This window comes from Xenopus tropicalis, chromosome 10 (genome assembly GCF_000004195.4).
Source record: "Xenopus tropicalis strain Nigerian chromosome 10, UCB_Xtro_10.0, whole genome shotgun sequence".
Classification (NCBI taxonomy): domain Eukaryota; kingdom Metazoa; phylum Chordata; class Amphibia; order Anura; family Pipidae; genus Xenopus; species Xenopus tropicalis.
In genome coordinates this window covers 31,601,297-31,628,567 of record NC_030686.2, presented here as the reverse complement: position 1 = coordinate 31,628,567, position 27,271 = coordinate 31,601,297, and the positions used below count along the sequence as shown (strand labels likewise).

The 27,271-nt window shown below is 41.0% G+C and overlaps 1 protein-coding gene across 1 annotated transcript; it reads left to right on the top strand.

The window, feature by feature from the left end:
• Window positions 1-14,036: 14,036 nt before the first annotated feature.
• On the top strand, window positions 14,037-25,657 carry btbd17 (BTB (POZ) domain containing 17). Its single transcript, NM_001008447.2, is given in 4 exon segments — window positions 14,037-14,054; window positions 15,543-15,969; window positions 22,790-23,066; window positions 24,021-25,657. Coding segments are annotated over 3 exon segments (1,443 nt in total). The 5' UTR covers window positions 14,037-14,054; window positions 15,543-15,884; the 3' UTR covers window positions 25,102-25,657.
• Window positions 25,658-27,271: the final 1,614 nt, after the last annotated feature.

Here is a 27,271-nt window from a genome sequence, read left to right as displayed (position 1 = left end):
AATCCCCAAATTATTTCCAGTTTCACCCAGCTTCAAGAGGAAGTTAATCCCCAAATTGTTTCCAGTTTCACGCAGCTTCAAGGGGAAGTTAATCCCCAAATTATTTCCAGTTTCACCCAGCTTCAAGAGGAAGTTAATCCCCAAATTGTTTCCAGTTTCACCCAGCTTCAAGGGGAAGTTAATCCCCAAATTGTTTCCAGTTTCACGCAGCTTCAAGGGGAAGTTAATCCCCAAATTGTTTCCAGTTTCACCCAGCTTCAAGGGGAAGTTAATCCCCAAATTGTTTCCAGTTTCACCCAGCTTCAAGGGGAAGTTAATCCCCAAATAGTTTCCAGTTTCACCCAGCTTCAAGGGGAAGTTAATCCCCAAATTGTTTCCAGTTTCACGCAGCTTCAAGGGGAAGTTAATCCCCAAATTATTTCCAGTTTCACCCAGCTTCAAGAGGAAGTTAATCCCCAAATTGTTTCCAGTTTCACCCAGCTTCAAGGGGAAGTTAATCCCCAAATTGTTTCCAGTTTCACGCAGCTTCAAGGGGAAGTTAATCCCCAAATTATTTCCAGTTTCACCCAGCTTCAAGGGGAAGTTAATCCCCAAATTATTTCCAGTTTCACCCAGCTTCAAGAGGAAGTTAATCCCCAAATTGTTTCCAGTTTCACCCAGCTTCAAGGGGAAGTTAATCCCCAAATTGTTTCCAGTTTCACGCAGCTTCAAGGAGAAGTTAATCCCCAAATTGTTTCCAGTTTCACCCAGCTTCAAGGGGAAGTTAACCCCCAAATTATTTCCAGTTTCACCCAGCTTCAAGGGGAAGTTAATCCCCAAATTGTTTCCAGTTTCACCCAGCTTCAAGAGGAAGTTAATCCCCAAATTGTTTCCAGTTTCACGCAGCTTCAAGGGGAAGTTAATCCCCAAATTATTTCCAGTTTCACCCAGCTTCAAGAGGAAGTTAATCCCCAAATTGTTTCCAGTTTCACCCAGCTTCAAGGGGAAGTTAATCCCCAAATTGTTTCCAGTTTCACCCAGCTTCAAGGGGAAGTTAATCCCCAAATAGTTTCCAGTTTCACCCAGCTTCAAGGGGAAGTTAATCCCCAAATTGTTTCCAGTTTCACTCAGCTTCAAGGGGAAGTTAATCCCCTAATTGTTTCAGTTTCACCCAGCTTCAAGGGGAAGTTAATCCCTGGTTTCCAGTTGCACTCAGCTTCAAGGGGAAGTTAATCCCCTCATTGTTTCCAGTTTCACCCAGCTTCAAGGGGAAGTTAATCCCCAAATTGTTTCAAGTTTCACTCAGCTTCAAGGGGAAGTTAATCCCCTAATTGTTTCAGTTTCACCCAGCTTCAAGGGGAAGTTAATCCCCTAATTGTTTCAGTTTCACCCAGCTTCAAGGGGAAGTTAATCCCCTAATTGTTTTCAGTTTCACACAGCTTCAAGGGGAAGTTAATCCCTGGTTTCCAGTTGCACTCAGCTTCAAGGGGAAGTTAATCCCCTCATTGTTTCCAGTTGCACTCAGCTTCAAGGGGAAGTTAATCCCCTCATTGTTTCCAGTTTCACCCAGCTTCAAGGGGAAGTTAATCCCCAAATTGTTTCCAGTTTCACTCAGCTTCAAGGGGAAGTTAATCCCCTAATTGTTTCAGTTTCACCCAGCTTCAAGGGGAAGTTAATCCCCTAATTGTTTCAGTTTCACCCAGCTTCAAGGGGAAGTTAATCCCCTAATTGTTTCCAGTTTCACCCAGCTTCAAGGGGAAGTTAACCCCCAAATTGTTTCAGTTTCACCCAGCTTCAAGGGGAAGTTAATCCCCTAATTGTTTCAGTTTCACCCAGCTTCAAGGGGAAGTTAATCCCCTAATTGTTTCCAGTTTCACGCAGCTTCAAGGGGAAGTTAATCCCCTCATTGTTTCAGTTTCACCCAGCTTCAAGGGGAAGTTAATCCCCTAATTGTTTCAGTTTCACCCAGCTTCAAGGGGAAGTTAATCCCCTAATTGTTTTCAGTTTCACACAGCTTCAAGGGGAAGTTAATCCCTGGTTTCCAGTTGCACTCAGCTTCAAGGGGAAGTTAATCCCCTCATTGTTTCCAGTTTCACCCAGCTTCAAGGGGAAGTCAATCCCCAAATTGTTTCCAGTTTCACTCAGCTTCAAGGGGAAGTTAATCCCCTAATTGTTTCAGTTTCACCCAGCTTCAAGGGGAAGTTAATCCCCTAATTGTTTCCAGTTTCACCCAGCTTCAAGGGGAAGTTAACCCCCAAATTGTTTCAGTTTCACCCAGCTTCAAGGGGAAGTTAATCCCCTAATTGTTTCAGTTTCACCCAGCTTCAAGGGGAAGTTAATCCCCTAATTGTTTCCAGTTTCACGCAGCTTCAAGGGGAAGTTAATCCCCTCATTGTTTCCAGTTTCACCCAGCTTCAAGGGGAAGTCAATCCCCAAATTGTTTCCAGTTTCACTCAGCTTCAAGGGGAAGTTAATCCCCTAATTGTTTCAGTTTCACCCAGCTTCAAGGGGAAGTTAATCCCCAAATTGTTTCCAGTTTCACCCAGCTTCAAGGGGAAGTTAATCCCCAAATTATTTCCAGTTTCACCCAGCTTCAAGAGGAAGTTAATCCCCAAATTGTTTCCAGTTTCACGCAGCTTCAAGGGGAAGTTAATCCCCAAATTGTTTCCAGTTTCACCCAGTTTCAAGGGGAAGTTAATCCCCAAATTGTTTCCAGTTTCACCCAGCTTCAAGGGGAAGTTAATCCCCTAATTGTTTCCAGTTTCACCCAGCTTCAAGGGGAAGTTAATCCCCAAATTATTTCCAGTTTCACCCAGCTTCAAGAGGAAGTTAATCCCCAAATTGTTTCCAGTTTCACACAGCTTCAAGGGGAAGTTAATCCCCAAATTATTTTCAGTTTCACACAGCTTCAAGGGGAAGTTAATCCCTGGTTTCCAGTTGCACTCAGCTTCAAGGGGAAGTTAATCCCCTAATTGTTTCAGTTTCACCCAGCTTCAAGGGGAAGTTAATCCCCTAATTGTTTTCAGTTGCACTCAGCTTCAAGGGGAAGTTAATCCCCTCATTGTTTCCAGTTTCACCCAGCTTCAAGGGGAAGTCAATCCCCAAATTGTTTCCAGTTTCACTCAGCTTCAAGGGGAAGTTAATCCCCTAATTGTTTCAGTTTCACCCAGCTTCAAGGGGAAGTTAATCCCCTAATTGTTTTCAGTTGCACTCAGCTTCAAGGGGAAGTTAATCCCCTCATTGTTTCAGTTTCACCCAGCTTCAAGGGGAAGTTAATCCCCTAATTGTTTTCAGTTTCACACAGCTTCAAGGGGAAGTTAATCCCTGGTTTCAAGTTGCACTCAGCTTCAAGGGGAAGTTAATCCCCTCATTGTTTCCCAGCTTCAAGGGGAAGGCAAATCCCTCATTGTTTTCTATTCCACACATTTTTAAGGGGACGTTAATCCCCTCATTGGTTTCTATTTCATACATTGTCAAGGGGAAGTTAATCTCTTTATGGTTTTCTATTTCACACATTTTCAAGGGGAAGTTAAACACATTATTGTTTCAATAAATTTGAAACCCTCAATCTCGCACCAATTATGCAATCCCTGATCACTAAAATTCAAGTGTGGCAAGACCTCCCACTTACTCTCCCAGGTAGAATTAATCTGCTCAAAATGGTATTTCTCCCTAAATTTAACTACGCCTTCCATAACTCCCCAGTAATCCCCAGGGCCCAATGGTTTAACCACCTCAACAGAGTAATTCGGGGATTCCTTTGGGCTGGATCACATCCCTACAGGCGCCCAGAACTAAAGGTGGGCTGGCATTGCCAGACTTTAAATTGTACTTCTGGGCCAGCCAGCTGGTATACGCACACTGGGGGTTCACGCCAGCAGCAGACAACCCAGCTGTCATGCTTGAAGCTGCAGCCCTGCACTCCTTAGAAGCGCTAGCTAAGCTCCCTTACCGAGGCCCCTCACGCCACTACGGCACTACTACCCCAATGCTCACGGTGACTAAGATCTTCCAAAGATCTCTCCAACAAGCACAGAAATCCCCACAGATTTGGTCCCCTCGAACTCCTCTGTGGGGCAACCCCACACTGGCCCAGTTCAACTCTATGCCGGAGATCAGTCAATGGGCAGGTAAAGGCATCAAAATATTGCAGGATATTGTGAAAGATGGGGAACTAAAACAATTTGGTACCCTTAAAGAGGAATTTGAGCTCCCCCCTGCCATGTATTTCCGCTACCTACAACTCAGGCATGCCTTCTACGCCCAGTTTCCTATTAGACCTATACAGGTGAAGGATACCTCGCTTGAAAAATACATGCATAGACCAGACTTGAGAAAAACTATGTCATGGTTTTACAACCTATTATGGCAATCTACCCCGAACCCACTGGCCAAGACCAAGGCTAAATGGCAGAGCGATATACCAGACTTGGATGACGAAATGTGGGATGATGCCCTTGACCAGATTCCCGAAATAACAATGTCAGTCAGAGACAGGTTTATCCAAATTAAGTTTATTAATCGCGCTTATTTGACACCCTACAGACTAGCAAAGATATACCCTCAAACGTCAGACCTATGCCCCAAATGTAACACAGCAATAGGCTCCTTTCTCCATGTATTTTGGGAATGCCCAGCCATTCAACAATTATGGTCAGCAGTGCTGAAATACATCAATGAAACATTGGCTTTCCCCAGCATACGCTCCCCAAAGCTATGTTTATTGGGGGTGCTAGAAGACCTGGGGTTATCGCCAAACCAACGTTTGTGCTATTTGCAACTGCTATTTTATGTTAAAAAAGCTATTTTGCTAAATTGGAAATCGACTACTGCCCCCTCACTTACCTTTTGGAAAAAATTAATCAACGACGTTCTACCTAAGCAAAAACTAGTCTATATCTCTAGAGGCTGCCCAACCAAGTTTAATACAGTGTGGGACACCTGGTTAAATGCACAATCTGTATAACTCTGCCAGGCTTGCCAAAGCTCTATATACTCTCTCCTTCTTTCCTCTTTTCTTCTTTCCTTCTAAATTTTTTTTTTTTTCTATTGTTGTTTAAAAATGTTAAAACCTTAAATAAAAACACATTATTGTTTTCCAAGAATAAATGGCTGCTGGAGTGATTCCTGTTTGGAAAAAAATGAAGAGGTTTCATAGAAACGAATGTCCGTTTAAACTCGAAATTTTCATACTAACGATTCAAGCATTATTGTGACATTTTATAAATACAGCAATGATCAAGTTTATTTCAAATTTAAACCATGTTGAGTTTATATGACTTTCAAGGCCAGAAAAAGAACTATTTTAGTAGATGTGCCCCTAATTGTATGAATGCAATATATTTGCCTCCCACCTACAAAAAGAATGCCAGAAAACCTTTATCAGAGCCATAGTGGGAAAACTTAACAAGGGGCCCTGTGTATGCACCAATAGATGTACATGCTGGGCAGGGGCTGCAGCTGATTCGCCATGTGCGGTGGGTCTCAAAAAATATTTTAGCTAGGGGCCGTGGGACTTCAAATTATGCAGCAACACTGTGATGAACTCTCTATACATTTTTTATAGACTGGAAATGAAAATCTTGTCTTTTTAACTATTTGTCTCTACCAATAATGTCAGTATCACTTTGGAACAAAATTGCAAAGGAAGGAAAGAAGAATTTTATTGGAGGTAATACACTGTTATTTCTTTGGTAACTTCTAGGTTAAATAATTGAGTTTTAATTAGACATCATTATGCCACAGATATCGTGAATGGAGAAAGTCAAGTGGATCATTGATACTAAGGGGCTGATTTACTAACCCACGAATTCGAATCCGAATTGGAAAAATTCCGATTGGAAAACGAACATTTTGCGACTTTTTCGTATTTTTTGCGTTTTTTTCGGCGCCTTATCGCGACTTTTTCGTTACCAATACGATTTGCGTGAAAAAACGCGAGTTTTTCGTAGCCATTCCGAAAGTTGCAATTTTTTCGTAGCGTTAAAACTTGCGCGAAAACTTAAAAGGCGCGACGTTTTGCGCAAGTTTTAACACTACGAAAAAATCGCAACTTTTTGCGCAAGTTTTAACGCTACGAAAAAATCGCAACGTTCGGAATGGCTACGAAAAACTCGCGCTTTTCCGCAAAAATCGTATTGGTAACGAAAAAGTCGCGATGATTTTCCGAAAAAATCGCAAAATACCGATCCTTACGAAAAAAACGCAATCGGACGCATTCGGCCCGTTCGTGAGTAAGTAAATGGGCCCCTAAATTTAGTTATATACTCTTTATTAGGTCCTTGTAACTCTTTATTTAGACCAGGGGCCCCAACCTTTCTTACCCGTGAGCCACAGACAAATGTAAAAAGACTTGGGGAGCAACACAAACACCATAAAAGTTCATGGAGGAGCCAAATAAGGGCTGTGATTGGCTATTAGGCAGCCTCTATGCACACTATCAGCTTACAGGAGGCTTTATTTGGTAGGAAATCTTGTTTTTATTCAGCCAAAACTTGCCCCCAAGTCAGGAATTCAAAAATAACTCCCTGGTTTGGGGGCACTGAGAGCAACATCCAAGGGGTTGGGGAGCAACATGTTGCCCTGAGCCACTGGTTGGGGATCACCGATTTAGAGTATGTAATGAAGGTTTGGTCTTCTTCTCAAAGGATGTTAGGTATGTAAGGCATTCCAAATAGCAGTATTTTACAGATTGTGCTGTCAAACTGCGAGGATTTAGTTGTTTGGTTTTTTTTTGGTCGAGAATCTGGTCGTGCCCACTTAGCTGCAGAGTGCCACTGAGCCCTATGGGAGACTTTCCTTGGGCCGGGTTGGAGCTGCAGAGTGCCATTGAGCCCTATGGGAGACTTTCCTTGGGCCGGGTTGGAGCTGCAGAGTGCCACTGAGCCCTATGGGAGACTTTCCTTGGGCCGGGTTGGAGCTGCAGAGTGCCATTGAGCCCTATGGGAGACTTTCCTTGGGCCAGGTTGGAGCTACAGAGTGCCATTGAGCCCTATGGGAGACTTTCCTTGGGCCGGGTTGGAGCTGCAGAGTGCCATTGAGCCCTATGGGAGACTTTCCTTGGGCCGGGTTGGAGCTGCACAGTGCCATTGAGCCCTATGGGAGACTTTCCTTGGGCCGGGTTGGAGCTGCAGAGTGCCATTGAGCCCTATGGGAGACTTTCCTTGGGCCGGGTTGGAGCTGCAGAGTGCCATTAAGCCCTATGGGAGACTTTCCTTGGGCCGGGTTGGAGCTGCAGAGTGCCATTGAGTCCTATGGGAGACTTCCAAAATCATGCACAGATGGATCAAAGTCAGAAAGGTTTTCCTGCTGTTTATGATTGTTAAGGTTATATAGATGTATATTAATTAAACTGCATATAGTATACTAAACAATCATGATTACCTAAACTGTGTATTTGGGGAAAATCAATATTAACTGAACCATCACAGGGTCAACAAAATAATGTCACTTAAAATGTCATCCAAAGTTAAGCAAATAAATCAATAGTTAATTCAAACAAAGTTAAGATGTACTGCTCACAAACCTGTAGTTAGGACAAAAGGCAAAGTAGAGCCTTACGTATCATGAGACAACTACACACGCTTAAATCTGATTGGTTAACAGGACCGCCTTATGTTTCATTTCAACATGTAAAAATAATTAATATAAATAACGGTCTGCCCACTAATCCAGTAGGACAGAACTAGGCTTCGTGTCTGTTCTCTTGCATGCAAAGCATTTTATCCTACAGCTGACAATCCTTTGGCTTCATATTCCACATTTGGACTTAACAGTTTGGCACCCCAGATTTTGGGCCTGGATGTGATCGAAAGGACCACCATCATACGCGGCTGTGACCCTAGCAACGGAACTTCTCAAAAGCCGGCAGGTAAGCCCTTTGTTTGCTTACCAAGGGACTTTCCCTTGCAAGTGTCACTAAGTTACACGTTCAGATACGACAATTTTGTGACTTTCGGATCGCCAATATGATATTATCGTGACTAATACGTTTTTTTCATAAGCATTTTCATGATATTTGCGATTATCAGAAATTATCGTATTTAGTACGAATTTTTCCCAATTCGGGATTTGAACTCGTACTTTGATGAATAGACCCTTGAAGGTCTAGGGCATATATGTCAAACACAAGGCAGGGGGGCCAAATCCGGCCCACCTGGCTGTTTTATGTGGCCCTTGGTGAGTGTGTCTGACCATCCAGCCTGATCAATTTCTATATTCCTCACATAGTAACTAAGACTAAGGGGTATATTTATCATGCTGTGTAAAAAGTGGAGTGAAGCATTACCAGTAATGTTGCCCAAGGCATCCAATCAGTAATCAGATTTAAACAGTAGCAAATCATCTATTGGCTGCTATGAGCAACATCACCGGTAATGTCTTACTCCACTTTTTACACATTATGATAAATATACCCCTTAGTATCTTACTAAGTATATTAATAAAAAATTTGGCCCACGACTTGCCTGTGTTTTAGATTTCGGCCCCCTTATGTGAGTTTGACACCCCTGGACTAGGGCATACATCTAAAATACATTTAGAAGGAGATTAGAATGCAATATCCTGCTAACCGATTGCGCTTCTTGATTCCATAATTATCTTACCTTTATTATTAATATATTCTTCGGAATATGTTGTTTCCACAAATATATTTTTTTTTATTTGGCAATGGTAGCATGATTTTGAACATTTAATAGCCAACTGGTTTGGCAACAGAATGCCCAGAATAAAATGCTTGGATTAGTTACAACAGCAAAATACAACAGCAAAAAATATCTAGCATGCCTAAGTACATTTCATTCATCAAATTCCAGCTTCCAAGTTGTATTGCTTTTTACAGCCAAATAGTAAGAGCTTTACTTGTTTGTATGTATAATTTTATTTAGAAAGTGCCACAAGGGAGTAGACTTAAGGTATGGAGAGCCAAATTATGGAAAGACCCCTTATCCGGAATACCTCTATAAGGAATTATTCTCAAACACTGCTAAACATGTTCACCCTCCCTTTGCTTCCCAGGGGGTCCTGCATGGTAGCAACAAAGTTTTGACATTTTGGAAGCAGATATGCTATCACAAGTATTTGAGTGTAGGACCAAAGCAACACCAATAATGTTTTACTGGGTATCAAGGGGGGCTGGATATTGGCATTAACATTTAACTATACCCATTCCCACACCTTGTGTCTCAACCCTTTCTCCTTGTAGATTGTAAGCTCTTTTGGGCAGGGCTCTCTTCACCTCTTGTATCGGTTATTGATTGCTTTATATGTTACTCTGTATGTCCAATGTATGTAACCCACTTATTGTACAGCGCTGCGGAATATGTTGGCGCTTTATAAATAAATGTTAATAATAATAACTATAGAAAGTGCTCTCATACACAATGGGGGGGGGGGTCATTCACAATGCCCTACGCAGAGTATAAAGTGCTGTGATCAGCCATCTTTTGCAATTTGCATCATGCAGGGGGGCACAAGTGCTCCAAGAATGAGCACTGAGAGGTGGGACAATGACTGACAAGCACATTAAACAATTGTTTTCTTAAAGATTGGAGGACCCTACAATTATTCTGCTGTGTTGCCCAGCAACTTCTAGTTATAGCACAGTGCAGGGGCCTGAGCAGGATACACCTATTGGTTAAGTGATATTTGTAGCCATGGTAATGTTTGATCACAGGACCATTTCACACATTAACCTCTTATTACAGAAAACAGAATGCATGTTTACCTAAGCCAAACAGAACGGTGGGTTCATTCCCATTTTCTATTACAATACAGCTTGGATTTGAGTCTAGGGGGCTGATTTACTAACCCACGAATCCGACCCGAATTGGAAAAGTTCCGACTTGAAAACGAACATTTTGCGACTTTTTCGTATGTTTTGCGATTTTTTCGGATTCTGTACGAATTTTTCGTTAAAACTTAACGCTACGAAAAATGCGCAACTTTTCGCGTAAGTTTTAACGCTACGCAAAATGCGCAACTTTTTACGCAACTTTCGTAATGGATAGGAAAACTCGCGTTTTTACGCAAAAATCGTATTGGATCCGAAAAATTCGTAAAGAATCCGAAAAAACATACGAAAAAATCGCAAAGTACCGATCATTACGAAAAAAATGCAATCGGACTCCATTCGACCCGTTCGTGGGTAAGTAAATCAGCCCCTAGGTCTGATGTCAGGTCATCAAACCCATTAAGTGATATCTGCTTCCGTTACTCCTTTTGTTTGGCAACTTGAGAACAAGCAGACATTTTAGCACAGGGTAAAGGGTTCAACTTTAAAATAATCCAGTAAGATATCAATATTATACAAAATATTATAGGACCTTAAGATTCTTCATAAGAGTCATTTGGATTTGACAGCTGACAAAGATGCCTGAAATGGCAATGAGTTCTTTTCCATTTTCCTGCAACTAATTGCAGATTTATTTTTTTTAACTGGAAATCTTGGGGGCAGATATATCTCGCTCGCTACAGGAAAAACTCACCCACTTTCTATTCAACCCTATGGGATTTTTAGAACCGTATTTATAAAATGCTAACCACGTTTACCCATTGATAAAAGCACTTTGGAAAATCCCATAGGAATGAATAGAACATGGGTGAATTTTTATTTATTAAGCGCTAAACTTGAGCTACATTGGTGATCCTAACCCCTCCCTTTACTGATCTGATCACAGGCATAGGAGGTTTGGCAGCGCAACAAGGATCTTCTCAAGAGATATGAGGACAGAAATGCTCCTGATGCTATTTAGTTTTGGGGGAAAAAAAAAATCAGAATTATAGCTGACTGCAGGGCCATATCAAGTTCTAAAAACCCTGGGCAAATGCGCCTGGTCTCATTAACTTCCTTAATGATTTCTGGTGCTCATATTTACTAGCACAAAAAAGCATAATTAGCCTTTACAATTCTTTAATGTACCCCCTACTGTGATATATATATATATATATATATATATATATAAGGATATTAGATATGACTGAGGAGTTTTGTGACCATATCACTGTACAAAGCCACTAAAGTGCGTTAATTTTTATCGCATTCTTTTTTTCGTTAAAATAGACGTGAAAATTAACGCACGATTCACTACAGTATTACCACGGGCAGGCCCGGATTTGTGGATTTGAGAGGCCACAAAGGCCCGGGCCTAGGGTGGCAGAAGTTTAGGCATGCAGCCCCACCACAAGAAATTTTTTAAATTTGGCTCCCATACGGAGCAGTCAGGACCTCTCCCCACTGCTCCGTATGGGAGTTTAAAGGAGCGCATGCGCACTCGCGGGTGCGGGGGGAAGTTTTCGTGCGTTCGCGCATGCGCACTGGGGGGGTCGCGCGTTTGCGCATGTGCACGGGTGGAGGGGGGGCGACCAGCAGGGGCGGCCTCGGGGCGCCCAGAAAAGAAATCCGGCCCTGACCGCGTGTGTTAAGTCGCATATTGCATGCGTTAAATTTCGCGCTACCGCATGCATTAATTTGCACGCAGAAATGAATACTAACACATGATTCACAAACACTTAGTCGCGCTAAATATTGCATTAGGCTATGCGAAAAATAACACCTACTTGGGGCAGGCGGTAATTATAGAAAGTACAGTTCATGAGCTTTTGGCAACACAATATGGACTTTGCAGTGGGATTTATTCAAGTCTGTGTTGGCCCTAGAGTGATGCAGCCGCCAGTTTGCAGGGAAATGGGCATTTTCAGTACAGTAATTTTACGAAAGTAATGGCATGTATGGCTAACATGGCATGCGTTTTTTTCACACGCGGCAACTATTTATACGCGGTGCGTTGATTAGCGCTCGTTCCGTCAAATACCGCATGAAAAGAGTCTTCGCGACTAAAATAACGCAAGCAATATCGCGCATAAATTAACGCAAATATCCTTTTAGTGAATTATGCGCTAAGACACGAAAAATTAGACACGATAAAAATTTCAACGCATGCTATAAATAACGCACATTTTAACGCACTTTAGTGAATCAACCCTACATGCTTCTATGACAGGGTGACCAGCATAAATACCTGTGCTGTGAAGTATCGAGAGAAGCAATAATACAAAAACAAATGAAAATAGCCTCAGAATTTCAGTGCCTACATCCTAACAGATCAATAAGTGAAGATCATCTATAACTTCAAAAAAACAAGCTGTTGTATATCTCCAATATTAAAATCTTTCTTGAATTTCTGCATTTACACTTACCATGGGCTACTTTTTGCAACCCGCAGGTAATTTACAACGTACAACCTTCCAGATGTTGTCAAACTAAAACCCAGAGCGCAAGGCTGTTGGAGAGCTGCAGCATCATCCAAGAGGCTGAAATGGTTGCCTGCCCCTGGAATGTGTGAGGATGGGCTCAAACTGGTATTGATAGAGTTAAAGCAGACAGGAGTCAGGGATGCTAAAATACCTTTTAACAAGATTTTATATGATCTTTATTATCAGCAAATCAAGGTTCAAACAAAACAGTGTAATGTAATGGTAATGAACACAATGTAGTCACTCCTGTGGGGTCTAAAAGGGCCTCAGTCTCCTGTCCATTGTATTATGTATTTTCCACAGATTTGAGCATATAGAATAGAAATGTAAGGCACAGGTTGGAAAGTAGGGAATGACCATTTCCCTGCAAACATGGTGGGGAGAGTCAGGTTTCTTAACCTATGTTGCTCCTAGGTTTTTAACTTATACATAGTCAGAGGCTCCAGTATAAGTAGAATTAGCCTCGGCAGGTTCATGGTGGGGAGAGTCAGGTTTCTTAACCTATGTATAGGCTGGATAGAGAGAAGGTGTCTCTATAAAGAGCTGCTGCAGAGGAAAAGGAGCGGGGGGCTCTAACGTACTGTGCCTCACCTTGTTTGGGGGTGGAGATAACCCTGTTTGCACCACTTACATCTGATAGAACTTCACCATATTGCCAGGGTTTCATCAGGTTCAAATGATATAACTGAGAGGGCTTTCTTTTCCCGGGCTGATATATGCAATAGTTAAACCACATAGGTACCTCGCTATTTTGCAAGAGACTTGTTGTGTTCCTTTGGCCCCATGACCAGTACCCTGTCACTAGGTTTTAAAATTTCAGGTAGTGCTATTATAAATTCTGGTCTGCATATTTTGGGGTCCCCTACTTATTACCTTTACTTTTTCCCAATTTTATAAATGTTGGGAGGGCATTAAGTGTTTCTGTCATTACAGAAAACTGTTCATGTGAGCCTGTCCACAAAAGAAACAGGTTATCTATGAACCTCCAAAGTCTGGTTAGGTGTCTCCCAAACAGCTGCTCATAAATACATTTGAAATCTAGGGCAACATTTAAGCTCATACTGGTACCAGTGGTCTGTACCAACTCAAGTCGAAACTCTGTGCATGGTGATGTTGGGTCTTGGTTAGTCAAGTGTTGTGTATCTTTATAATACCTTGGGTATAGGTATAACAGTGTAAAGAAATGAGACTCCATGGTCACCAATTCTGTGTTAGAAGGTATAGGCATGCTTTCCTTTCATTTCAATAAAAGGTACCCATGTCTTTGATATGTAGGGACTTTTGGGACAATTGGTTACAGAAAAAAAGTCAACATAAATGACTATAGGTTAAAAAAAATCAACCCTCTAGTACAGACAGTAGGGCAGCTTGGGTAGTGGAGATTTGATCTTCACGTGTTTTGGGTAAAGTATACAAGATGGGTGTCACTGGGCACGTGCAGGTTTAGTAGCCAGACAGATCTTCAGTGGAAATAATGTGCTTTATTTTTAGCAAATGCAGAAAAAACAGTTTTTGCAATGGTGCAATACAAAGTTTTACCAGCAGGGGGCACTCGCACTCGCACTCGCACTCGCACTCGCACTCGCACTCGCACTCGCACTCGCACTCGCACTCGCACTCGCACTCGCACTCGCACTCGCACTCGCACTCCTATAACTGCCTCTTACAAAAGCTTAACACAGACTCCCAAAAGAAACCAGTCTGCAGCTTTTATAGCCTCCAAACTGCTCTATGCTGCCCCCGGTGGTCAGCATCTACTCTATAAATATTCATTCAGAGAGGCAGCCCACCCCTTTAGGAAGTGGCTTCTCTGAGAGTTCCAGGTAAGTGCTTTATTCAACTTTATACAAGCAATTGCAATGTTCTGTATAGACACAAAGTAGTTTTATGTGCACTTTTATATACACTTGTGGCAAACAGAGCTTCCTATAAGCAGTTGTTTCAGCACCATTTAAAACTTCCAGCACAGCTGAAGCACATGCTCCAAACAAAGTAGGCCTCAGTTTGTTACTCAAAGCTAATACCATATATATATATATATATATATATATATATATATATATATATATATATATACGGATTATACACATAGCTATTTACACACTGAAATGCTGAATTAATGAATTACTGGCCAGTAAAATTAACATTTAAAGACTAACAAACAATTTTATTTAGTTAAATTCACTCCATCACAATGGGACATACAGGAGAAAGACAATCCAAGCTTGTTGGGTTTTTGTCTAGACATTCATAAACTACTGTATCTAAGAGTTGTCTAACCACCTCACTTCTATAGTCAGCATAGTTTGATAAATTACTCCTATATGAGGTGATGGCCATTCGGACCCTTTCACTGCAAGCTGATTTGGTGCTTTATTGCCCAACAGTTTTAAACATTTTGCACTCTTTCACTTTAGGGGCCTTTTCTTGGTGGAACTTTTAGTGTACCCCGGAAAATCATATATTGTTTTTCAAATTATGTTAGAATTTTTGTGTAATTCCACTTCTGTAACTTCTGTATAATGTAAAAATTATAATATAACCCATGTATCCGAAATATGTCTTCTGAATGCACCAATACCAAATATATATAGTTTTATGGATATATCCTGTGGATAAACTAGCAGTTAGGTAGGGTTTATTTATACATGAAAGACTTGATGCAATGTGTGTCTTTTTTGTACCGAACTTACTTTAGTCAAACAGCAAATGGAAATAAATGGTGCTGCTCTGTTTGGATCTAATATGAATTGCAAAGGACCTCAGTCAAGCAGCTGAAATGACAGAAATGAAAGATCAACTTGGGTCCCTTAAAAGTCACATACGTGGGTAAACCTAGGCACATTGGGCATCAACAGTTCAGTGGACCCCTGGCATTCACATTTAGGATGTTTTATCTGGTTACCTTATGACCTGTAGGAGATAAGATGCTATTGAATGGAAGATTTGAAGTGATTTTTTAAGATTGCACACATATTTATAAAAACCACTAACTTTAGGAGAATAGGAGGTAGAATTTGTAAAAAAAAAATCAGTTCCAAGCTAAATGTTAAATTATCCTTATGCAATTCCAAAAAACAGTCTAGTTTAGAAATGTTAGAGCAACCCAGGCATAAATATGGTAAGCCACATGCACCCATTCTCATGTCTAAACAGATCAATAGCAAATGTGAAATGAAAAAAAGCGTGTACAACCCCAGGACATATGTTCCATCAGACGCCAAGCAATCTATAACTTGGGAGCAGAGTGTTTTAAGAACAGTTTCCCCCTCCAGACATTTATTTTTATATATTGCCTTTTTTACTTCCAGGGAGGCTATCAAAGCCTTTTGTCACATTGTGATGTGGACCATGCAGCATCTCATTGTGGATTTCTAGGTTTAATACAAAAGATGGAGTCCCCTGGCATCTCTCTGAAAGGAGTGAAAAGCATTGGCTGGCTTCTCTCCATTGAAATCCAACAGAGGGTGTGAAAATAAACATTGAAGCATTTGTAACACAAATTGTTTCCCACAGCGACTGAATTATTCCAGTTGTACCAATCAGCAAGTAGTGACGGCCCGAGAGGACCAGGGCTCTATATAAAAAGGAGACAAGCCATTCTCTATCAGCGCACTTTTTGCCTGGGAACTAACAAGGGGAAGGTGGCAAACATGGACAGGAGAACTTGGCCTTGGCACAGCGGGGTAATGAGGAGGTTCTGTGTGGTACCTCTGCTTCTAGTTCTGGTGGAGGCAGGTAAGACATAGAAATAAAGTGCTTCATTTTGGGGTGATTTGAAAATTGGGTCTTTTATTTAGTTTTATAACTTAATTCATTAAAGAAACAATAACACCAAAAAATAAAAATGTATCAAAGTAATGAGAATATAATGTACTGTTGCCCTGCACTGGTAAGAGTTGTTTGTTTGCTTCAGAAACCCTACTATAGGCTATATAAACAAAACTGCTGTGTAGCTATGGGAAGCTCTATAAAACACCCCTGTATTTTACAGAGCTGTGTTCTGTTATCTGCTATGTAACTTGTGTCTTTTCTCCTTTTTTCAAACTTGAATTGGCTGCCCCCGTGGCTACACAGCAGCTTAGTTACATAAATTAAAGTTGTCTTTCTGAAGCAAAGACACAACTTTTCCCTATGCAGGGCAACAGTGTTTGGAATTGTCTGTGCCATGTACTTTATAAAGACTGGTGGGCATTTGTTGTATTTTATCCACTCGTTTCCTACAGTTTTTTTTTGTGGGTGATGATGGATTAAAATATTCCTGCCCTACAAAATCAATACATCCATCTTGCTGAAAATATATAACCTCATGCTTTGCAAGTCACTAAAATCTGATACTTTCTAAACACTTGAAGGGCAGCTTGATGGGGACATATATCAAAGTACAGAAGACATACTGTATTTTTATCTATGGGATTCCTTATCAGGAAACCTGCCATCCAGAATGTTCCAAATTACAGGAAGGCTATCTTCAATAGACTCCATATTAATAAAATAATGAAAATGATAAGTTATTTCCTTTTCCTCTGTAATAATAAAACAGTACATTGTACTTGATCCCAACTAAGATATAATTACCCCTTATTGGGGCAGAACAGCCTTATTGGGTTTATTTCATGGTTAAATGATTCCCTTTTCTCTGTAATAATAAAACAGTACCTGTACTTGATCCCAACTAAGATATAATTACCCCTTATTGGGGGCAGAACAGCCCTATTGGGTTTATTTAATGGTTAAATGATTCCCTTTTCTCTGTAATAATAAAACAGTACCTGTACTTGATCCCAACTAAGATATAATTACCCCTTATTGGGGGCAGAACAGCCCTATTGGGTTTATTTCATGGTTACATAGTTACATACAGTGGTGTGAAAAACTATTTGCCCCCTTCCTGATTTCTTATTCTTTTGCATGTTTGTCACACTTAAATGTTTCTGCTCATCAAAAACCATTAACTATTAGTCAAAGATAACATAATTGAACACAAAATGCAGTTTTTAAATGAAGGTTTACGTTATTAAGGGAGAAAAAAAACTCCAAATCTACATGGCCCTGTGTGAAAAAGTTATTGCCCCCCTTGTTAAAAAATAACTTAACTGTGGTTTATCAATTTCAATTTTCAATTTCAATATCAATTTCTGTAGTCACCCCCAGGCCTGATTACTGCCACACCTGTTTCAATCAAGAAATCACTTAAATAGGAGCTACCTGACACAGAGAAGTAGACCAAAAGCACCTCAAAAGCTAGACATCATGCCAAGATCCAAAGAAATTGAGGAACAAATGAGAACAAAAGTAATTGAGATCTATCAGTCTGGTAAAGGTTATAAAGCCATTTCTAAAGCTTTGGGACTCCAGCGAACCACAGTGAGAGCCATTATCCACAAATGGCAAAAACATGGAACAGTGGGGATCCTTCCCAGGAGTGGCCGGCCGACCAAAATTACCCCAAGAGCGCAGAGACAACTAATCCGAGAGGCCACAAAAGACCCCAGGACAACATCTAAAGAACTGCAGGCCTCACTTGCCTCAATTAAGGTCAGTGTTCACGACTCCACCATAAGAAAGAGACTGGGCAAAAACGCTAACCACTTTTAAGCAAAAAGAACATTATGGCTCGTCTCAATTTTGCTAAAAAACATCTCAATGATTGCCAAGACTTTTGGGAAAATACCTTGTGGACCGACGAGACAAAAGTTGAACTTTTTGGAAGGTGCGTGTCCCGTTACATCTGGCGTAAAAGTAACACAGCATTTCAGAAAAAGAACATCATATCAACAGTAAAATATGGTGGTGGTAGTGTGATGGTCTGGGGTTGTTTTGCTGCTTCAGGACCTGGAAGGCTTGCTGTGATAGATGGAACCATGAATTCTACTGTCTACCAAAAAATCCTGAAGGAGAATGTCCGGCCATCTGTTCGTCAACTCAAGCTAAAGCGATCTTGGGTGCTGCAGCAGGACAATGACCCAAAACACACCAGCAAATCCACCTCTGAATGGCTGAAGAAAAACAAAATGAAGACTTTGGAGTGGCCTAGTCAAAGTCCGGACCTGAATCCTATTGAGATGTTTGTTGCATGACCTTAAAAAGGCGGTTCATGCTAGAAAACCCTCAAATAAAGCTGAATTACAACAATTCTGCAAAGATGAGTGGGCCAAAATTCCTCCAGAGCGCTGTAAAAGACTCGTCGCAAGTTATCGCAAACGCTTGATTGCAGTTATTGCTGCTAAGGGTGGCCCAACCAGTTATTAGGTTCAGGGGGCAATTACTTTTTCACACAGGGCCATGTAGGTTTGGATTTTTTTTCTCCCTAAATAATAAAAACCCTCATTTAAAAACTGCATTTTGTGTTTACTTGTGTTATCTTTGACTAATAGTTAAATGTGTTTGATGATCAGAAACATTTTGTGTGACAAACATGCAAAAGAATAAGAAATCAGGAAGGGGGCAAATAGTTTTTCACACCACTGTAGTTACATAGTTACATAGGGTTGAAAAAAGACCTGTGTCCATCAAGTTCAACCCATCCAAGTAAACCCAGCACACCTAACCCACACCTACCAATCTATACACTCACATACATAAACTATAAATACAACCACTAGTACTAACTGTAGATATTAGTATCACAATAGCCTTGGATATTCTGATTGATCAAGAACTCATCCAGGCCCCTCTTAAAGGCATTAACAGAATCTGCCATTACCACATCACTAGGTTAAATGATTCCCTTTTCTCTGTAATAATAAAACAGTACCTGTACTTGATCCCAACTAAGATATAATTACCCCTTATTGGGGGCAGAACAGTCCTATTGGGTTTATTTCATGGTTAAATGATTCCCTTTTCTCTGTAATAATAAAACAGTACCTGTACTTGATCCCAACTAAGATATAATTACCCCGTATTGGGGGCAGTACAATCCTATTGGGTTTATTTAACGGTTAAATGATTCCCTTTTCTCTGTAATAATAAAACAGTACATTGTACTTGATACCAACTTGATTACTGATAGAATAAATCTTTATTGAAGGAAAAACAATACAATTGGGTCTATATATCCTTCTTACAATAATTAAAGAGATCCTACATAGAGCTGAGTGAGAGTGAAAGATATCAAAGGGAGACTTACTCAGTCTCTGTTGGCCAAAGTGTTTCAAAAAAAATTTTTTGTCAATGTTCTCTGTAGCAAATTACTATTCAAGAGAAATGTCTATTGTCGAAGGAATTCCTGATTGTAGATCTTCCATTGTGTAAAGGGATCAAAAGAAGGTGGGTCAGGACCAAAGTACACAGATGAATCCAAAAAGTGGATTATGAAACATTAGGGTGCAAGCTAATACCCCAAGGAGGGGCAACGGGCCACTCTAGGGGAACATATAGTAAAAGCTGCACTCGCATTCACAAAGAAAATGCCTGGGTGCACTAAACCCACATTTTACTCTTTAAAACATTTATGAAGCTTACTGTCACAATTCAAAATAAAATGTGTGTATAGATAAGTCTGTATAAGTATGTAAATGTATTTGTGCACTGGGCTTTGTTTGGAGGGGGTTGAAATTGATGGATTTTAGTCTTTTTTTCAACCCAACGTAATTATGTAACTATCTGTCTGTTTCATCCCCAAATGCAAGTTTAGGATAGTATTAGTATGTTGTTGCTTTGGAAAGACCACCTATTGGTTTAAAAAAAGGGATACTTGTTGTTTTGAGTGGTGGAGGGTGAATTTTTGCATAGTATTCCCTGAGATTAAGCGGTCTATGGAATCGGTGTGCATCAAGTAAAGAGTTACATTAATTGTAATGTGTGGCACAAGGCTCAAACCCTTCTGTAAATAAGACATTTTAGTATCAGATCGAATCTTAAATTGAAAACTGTTTCCTGGGACATGGGGGGGGGTTTGGCTTTTACTACTGCTTCTCACCATCTAGTCTCTTCCTTTTAGAGCCCTGGTTCTGACCCCTAAAAAAGTAGAACTAGGGGTTTGAGTACTGGTTGTCGGGGGGGGGGGGGTGGCATTTGAAATTTTAAACCCCTTCATCTTTGAAATTATAGTTGTTGGTTTGATTGTATTACAGAGACCCCCAATTTATTGAGTGTTGAGAGAGAGTGAAAGATATCCAAGGGTGCCTTACTTAGTCTCTGTTGGCTTACGTGCTTCAAAGAGCGGTTTTGTCAACATCGTCCATAGGAACCTGTATTTAAGGGAAGTGTCTATTGTAGAGGGAATTCCTGATTGTAGATCTTCCATTGGGTGATGCACAGTGTTATCGAAGGAGAAGGTGGATCTAGAACAAAGTACACAGATGACTCTACAAAGTATATTGTGAATTTTTTAAACCCCACATGGAGAGGCAATGTATTACCATAGGGGTACTTATAATAAGAATGAAAAAATATACATATATACAGTCATCATTTTAGTTAACCAAGTAAAGGCTACAGTAAAAACTAAGTCAACATCTGTGCTGCCTTTTCCAGGTTGCTTCAGAGGAGCCTTCCTATTTGTTTAGTCCTGGGGTATTACACAGATTAAAGTCCCCAAATAATGGGAGTAGTTTAGCAGCATTAAAGGTATCACAGTAGCCTATGCCATGATAGTTATGCTATATTTACCATGTTTTTGCTTGCCCTTTTAACAAATCTGCACCAACAAGGTGCAGTCTACACAAATATGGCACATCACTGCCACTACATAGGAAGGGTTAACCAGAATGTGAAGGGGCTGCCCAGAAAGGATTAAGGGATATAGTGCCCTGCATCTAACATTCTCAATAGGCTTAGAACCAGTACTGAAAACTGTTTCTCTGTGTTTTTAAAGAGTTTATTTATTCTGTCTCCTGTGAAAAAGATGGTAAATAACTCTTTGTGCGTTGTCCAATTGACTTCTAAAGCCAAATTGTGATTTAGCGGAACAAGGCAGACAGGGGACCCCTTCTTGCTACTCTGCTAAGCAAGAAGCATTGTGTGTGTAAATGGTTTCGGGCCTGGAAACTTCTTTTATGCTGTCACTTTCCAAATGTAAATGAACCTCTACAGAAATGGGTCTGAGGATATTTTGTGGACTGAGACAAAGTTCCTGAATCAAAATAAAGCAAAATATCAAGTAAATGGCCTGAGAACATATTCAGACTAAGTAGCTTGAAACCACTACACATAAACACACATTAGAGTCACAGTTCCATCATTAGAAAGGCTCTAGGGTACAAAGGTATATTTTACTATTGGGCATTGGAATAACATTTTGTCCATCATTAAACAGTGCAGATATGGTATTGGTCTTTGGTATTGGTCTTTGGTATTGGTCTTTGGTATTGGTCTTTGGTATTGGTCTTTGGTATTGGTCTTTGGTATTGGTCTTTGGTATTGGTCTTTGGTATTGGTCTTTGGTATTGGTCTTTTGGCTTGTTGCCATGCTTGGATTGGGCCCCTCCAGAGAACCTGACACCCTTTCTGCCTCCAACATACACACAGATCCTTGCAAAAGGATATAATTACTCTTTACTAATAAATTATAGGGTATATTGTGCTGTTGGGCATTGGAATAACACTTTGTCCACCATTAACAGTGCAGATATTGTATTGGTCTTTCTTAGGGTTTTAGCTTGTTGCCATGCTTGGATTGGGCCTCCCAGGGCGCCTCTGGGCATAGGTCCTTGTGAGAGGATATAATAACTTTTTTATTAATAAATTAGAGGGCATTAATCACGTGGGAATGACCAGAGGACAAAAGGACATCCCTTTAGACAGGGGGAATAGAATATTCACCTGAAGCAATGAAAGTGGTTCTTTATTATTCAGGTGAAGAAACTAATGCAGGCACTTTACGGTTTGTGTCCAGGGCATATTTTCAATGCTGACAGCATGAGTGCTTGTACCAAGAACATGAAGCTGGGTGTACAGTACATAGAGCAGGCAGGATTCTCCGTGGAGGATCTATTTGCAAAAGTGGGTCACATCCCCTGAACTAGGGAAGCTTAAGGGGCCGCATCTGCTTCTCCATCTAACAGTAGGCCTTAGCCCTTGAGGCAACTAAACCCACTGACTGTGAAATATTTATTTATTTTTTTTAATCTCTGAATAACTCTACAGTAGTGTTACTGAGCAGGTAAATGTGCAGTAGAAGCCAACCCGTAGCCTTGGACAGTGCATATGCTCTGGGTCACTGATCATTGACAGGGAACAGAAGTGAAGTGGCTAAAGTTGGAGATTGCCAACACTGCAACAGTTCAGGTGGCACTAAGGTGAACCAGTTAAATTGGTTGAATTTGCAGTAATGTGCTTGGGGTATCAGGTGGGTACTGGGGCTAAAAAATTAACAAATTACCTTTAGAAACCTGTAGAATACATTGGACAAAACTGCTGGGAGAAGCACTCAGCAAGGAGAACTGAGAAACCAAGTGCTGGGTGTCCCAAATGTGTATGCGTATGACAATTTTATCATTGGGAAAGTGGGGTTGTGTATGTGTTCACACGGACTGAGATTTTAGCCAAAATATAGTAATACTTTATATGGACTCTTAAATCATATATTTCTTATAACTTCCACCTCTTACAGCTCAGAAATCCGATCTAGGAGGTGATGCCTCTGCTGCCCTCATCAACCATTCCCCGATGCTCATTCAACGCCTGCAAGACCTTTTTCATAAAGGCAACTCCACTGATACCATCCTGAGGATCCGTACCGCTAACTCAGATGAGGTGAAAGTCATTCACGTTCACCAGCTTCTCTTAACACTTCAGAGTGATATCTTTGATGGGCTTCTTCTAAACCAAAGTGAGGTGACTCTACAGGAACCAGCTGAATGTGCTGCCCTGTTTGAAAAATTCATCAGGTAACTACAGAATACAGAGTGAATGTGTACACAGAAAGCCTGTGTTCCACAGTACAGCAGCGGTCATTCACTATCTGCAGGGTGGAATACAAAGCGCTAATAAACAGTTGGCCTCCTTTACATATGGTTCTTGTGTGGCCAAAGATGTTTTTTGTTTTGCCAAAACATATGCCTTTCTCAGCAACATCTTAAGTAGATTCCACCCATTGGGCCAGATAAAGTTCCATGAGAAAGTGTTATTTTATGGTTTATCGCATGAAAACATATGAGCAAAATTAAAAAAAATTAATTGCCTCTCAAAGTGAATCTCATCCATAAATTGTATGTGATAAACCATGAGAAGTTTTTCTCATGTAATTGAATCAGGCCCATTATTTGGTTATAGTATTAGACTAACTAATTAGTCATGCTGCGTGCTGGTTATTTTTTTGATGGATGAGTCGGTTTCAAACCCCTTGGTGAAGCTATCTGATGTATCTCCCAGTACGACTGATTCAGGGAGGGAATTCCACAAGCTCACAGCTCTCACTCTAAAAAAAACCCTTCCAAATAATTGGTTGAACCTCCTTTCTTCCAATCAGAATGGATGCCCTTGCATTGCTTGGTGGGAACAACTGATAAAGCACCAGAGAGTAATACAGTAAATGATCTCCTTACATATTTATACCGTTATCATATCTCACCTTAAAGGAGAATGCAAGTCAAAATTTAAAAAGCATACTGCCCAATAGTCCTCCTATTGTTTAGTAAAAACGCCACACTTTTTGCTCACCTAATAACGCCTTCCTCTCCCCTTAGGCATTATCGTGGCTAAAGCATTATTCATGCATTACGTTTACGTAACCCCAGTACATATGAGCAATAAACTCTTCCCACATTATCTTTTTCTATATGTCTAAACAGTGGGAACAAAGAATTTTCTCTGCTTTACATGTTCATTCTTTTCTTGTATAGGTATTTCTATTGTGGAGAGATTTCAGTCAATTTGAATCAGGCCATCCCACTGCACCGCTTGGCCAACAAGTATCACATGACAGCTCTACAAAGAGGGGTAACTGAATACATGAAAACTCATTTTTCCAGTGAGTCTGCTCAAGGCCATGTTGTGAGCTGGTACCATTATGCCCTGAGGATGGGTGACATAAATCTACAAGAAAGTTGTCTAAAGTTTCTGGCATGGAATCTTTCTACTATTATGAGCAGCAATGAGTGGGTGACAGTGAGTGACAAGTTGATGGTATCCCTTCTTCAGCGCTCTGATCTGGTTCTGCAGAGTGAGCTAGAGCTGTTTAGTGCTGTAGAAGAATGGATTAGCAAGAATAAACCAGATGCACCAGTGATTGAAAAGGTTCTTCGGTCTATTAGGTATCCAATGATCTCGCCAAGCCAGCTCTTCCAGATTCAGAAAGAATCAGCTGTTCTGGCCTCCTACCACAATTCAGTTCAAGACCTCATGTTCCAGGCTTTCCAGTTTCACTCTGCCTCCCCATTGCACTTTGCAAAGTATTTTGATGTCAACTGCAGCATGTTTGTTCCTCGTAACTATCTCTCCCCTTCTTGGGGTTCTCAGTGGATAATTAACAACCCAGCTAGAGATGACAGAAGCCTAACCTTTCAAACTCAACTAGGTCCAAGCAACCATGACACCAGCAAGAAAATGACATGGAATGCCCTATTTTCTCCTCGCTGGCTTCCAGTCAGCCTCCGACCCGTCTACTCGGAGTCGATACCAAGCAGCTCTCAATCAAATCGCTTAGAGGAAGGGAAACCCCGTCTTGTTGTGACGTCAGCAATGAGTGGAATGGATTTTGCAGGAGTTACATTCCAGAAGACTCTGCTGGTTGGAGTTAAGAGACAACAGAGCAAGGTGTTTGTAAAACATGTCTACAATGTTCATCAGAGCACCGATGAAGTCTTTGACTTCCTGCTCCAGGCTGACCTGCAAAAAAGAACCTCGGAATATCTCATTGACAACTCCCTGCACCTCCACATTATCATAAAGCCTATTTACCATTCTTTGATTAAAGCCAAGTGAAATGTAAATAAGACCCAGGCCTCTGGCAGAAACCCAATGTGTCTGGAATAACCACTTCCTCGCTAATATTGCCACCCAAAAAATACATATGTGATCCCCAAGAGCAAATCTGCTGCAGGATATCTGATGTATTAAGCAGTACAGACTAATATCCCTGCCTAGCAGCAAAGTGTTTTTCTCAATGCAAGGAAGCCAATAAATGCTAACCTTTACCTTGGCAATACTAAGGAAATGATGTACAGACACTGCCTTTTCTCTCTTCTGTGGTTAATGCTATACAGAGGAATTTGTTTAAAAATATTAGGTGGAAGTATCTAAATGATCACTATTGCAATTAATTTATATAAAAAGACAGAAGACAAGAACTTCAGTACAAAGAATACAAATTCAGACTTAGGCACAGACCTGTACCCAGGTAAATAAGACATTTTTCTTGTACCCCACTCTTGGGAGCTGTAAATGTGCTTTCCTTCATGAATTTTTTTTGCAGAGGTCTAATGTAGTCTGGCATGGTGATTCCTAAACTGCCTGTAATAAAGAAAATTGTATAGCTATACTTGCTTTCCTTTCTCAATACTGGTTGCATTCAAAATTTTGACCCAACACAACTCAACCTCCTCCCTGAAGCGCCTCTTGTCCAGTGTAAACAAGTATAGAAATAAGTATGGAGTATACTCTGTATGAGGCACCTGACCACCTAGACACCCAATGTTGCCAGTGGCAGAATTACTGCTGGTTGGGCCCAGTGTTCAGCAGATAGGGCCACTCTTCCCCAGAAGAAGCAGAGATCTTAGCCCACTTGCTCATCTGAAGTTGGTGTGGCAGAGAAGGCCCAAGAGGTCACAGTGGTGGAACCAGTAGGCCAGGTTGAAGAGGAGGAGGTGGTCACCCCGGAAGGTGAGTCTGCTGAGAGGGAGCCCGGAGTAGAGGAGCCAATAGAATGGCAGGAAGAAGCCCAAAGTGCAAAGGAGGGTCTGGTAGGGCCTAGAGACTGGGGGCAGGACACAGAGAGGAGGGTGGAGAGGCAGCAAAAGGGACCCAAAGTCAGAGCAGATAGTAAGCGTGGTTAACAGAGTGCCCCAGGTGGCCACTTATTAATTGAACACTGCCCCCCACTACCCCCAGTGGTCCCTGAAATTTTCTAAGTAGAGAGACCAGAACCCAGCAGAGAAACAGTGGCAGTTAGGGCCTACCAGGCCATGGCGAGTCACTACTGCTGATGAGGAGTTCTGGATGAAGAAGTATGTCAGCAGGTGGTTAGGGCCATCGTTTAAGTGCAACCTTTAATGACTTCCACAGGATGGTGTAAGGGTGCCCTGTGACTATGACTGTGTTTTGTTGGCCTTGGCCTTGCTGGCTCATTTCTATTACTGTGGCCGGCAGTGGTAGTACCTGGGTTTTTCCCAGGAGAAATGGACCCCCCAATGTACATGGTTAACAAAGACATTAGGACTTTCCGGCCGGAGGGCCACCCACTTCCAAATGTACCCCTACCTTTTACTTCTTTGAGTATTGGTAATTGGTAGACACAAGGATGTGTCGAGATTTCAGAGGGGTTAAGTGTAAGAGGATATAATAAAGAATTTATTTCTATTATACTTTCACAGGGTGGTCTTAAGGGCAATAATACACAGTAAAATTTGTAGCTAGTGTTTTGTCGTGGCTACAAAATGCCAGAAAATACCCTGCCATAGACAATACCGAGTGGGAATACATTTAGATTAGTAATAGGTTAATAAGATTCTAAAAGATATCCATTTCTGCTCTGTGTATGTACCTGAAAACCTCATGTGCCAATCTACTTGCTGAAGAAATGCTGAAATTTGCTTTCTTGAAATTAAGTCTTTTTGACCCAATATTTGCTTTTTGCAACAAACATTATATGAGAACTTGTGGAGACAGTTACCCAGGGGTTCTAGTATTTGTATATTTGTAATAAATTGGGGGTGGGATCACTAGATACTACTGAGCACATTCATGGTTGGGTCCTTAGCAATCTGTCATGATAAGACATTGTAAAACATAACTAGTTTTCCACTGCTAATATCATGAATGTGTAACAGGAGCGCCCCCTGCTGTTCCCTCCTGGGGGCAGCCAGACACAGTGACAAAGGCTTACATTACTTATTCAGGAAATGGCTCCTGATTCAGCTCAGTTTGTTATTCTGGT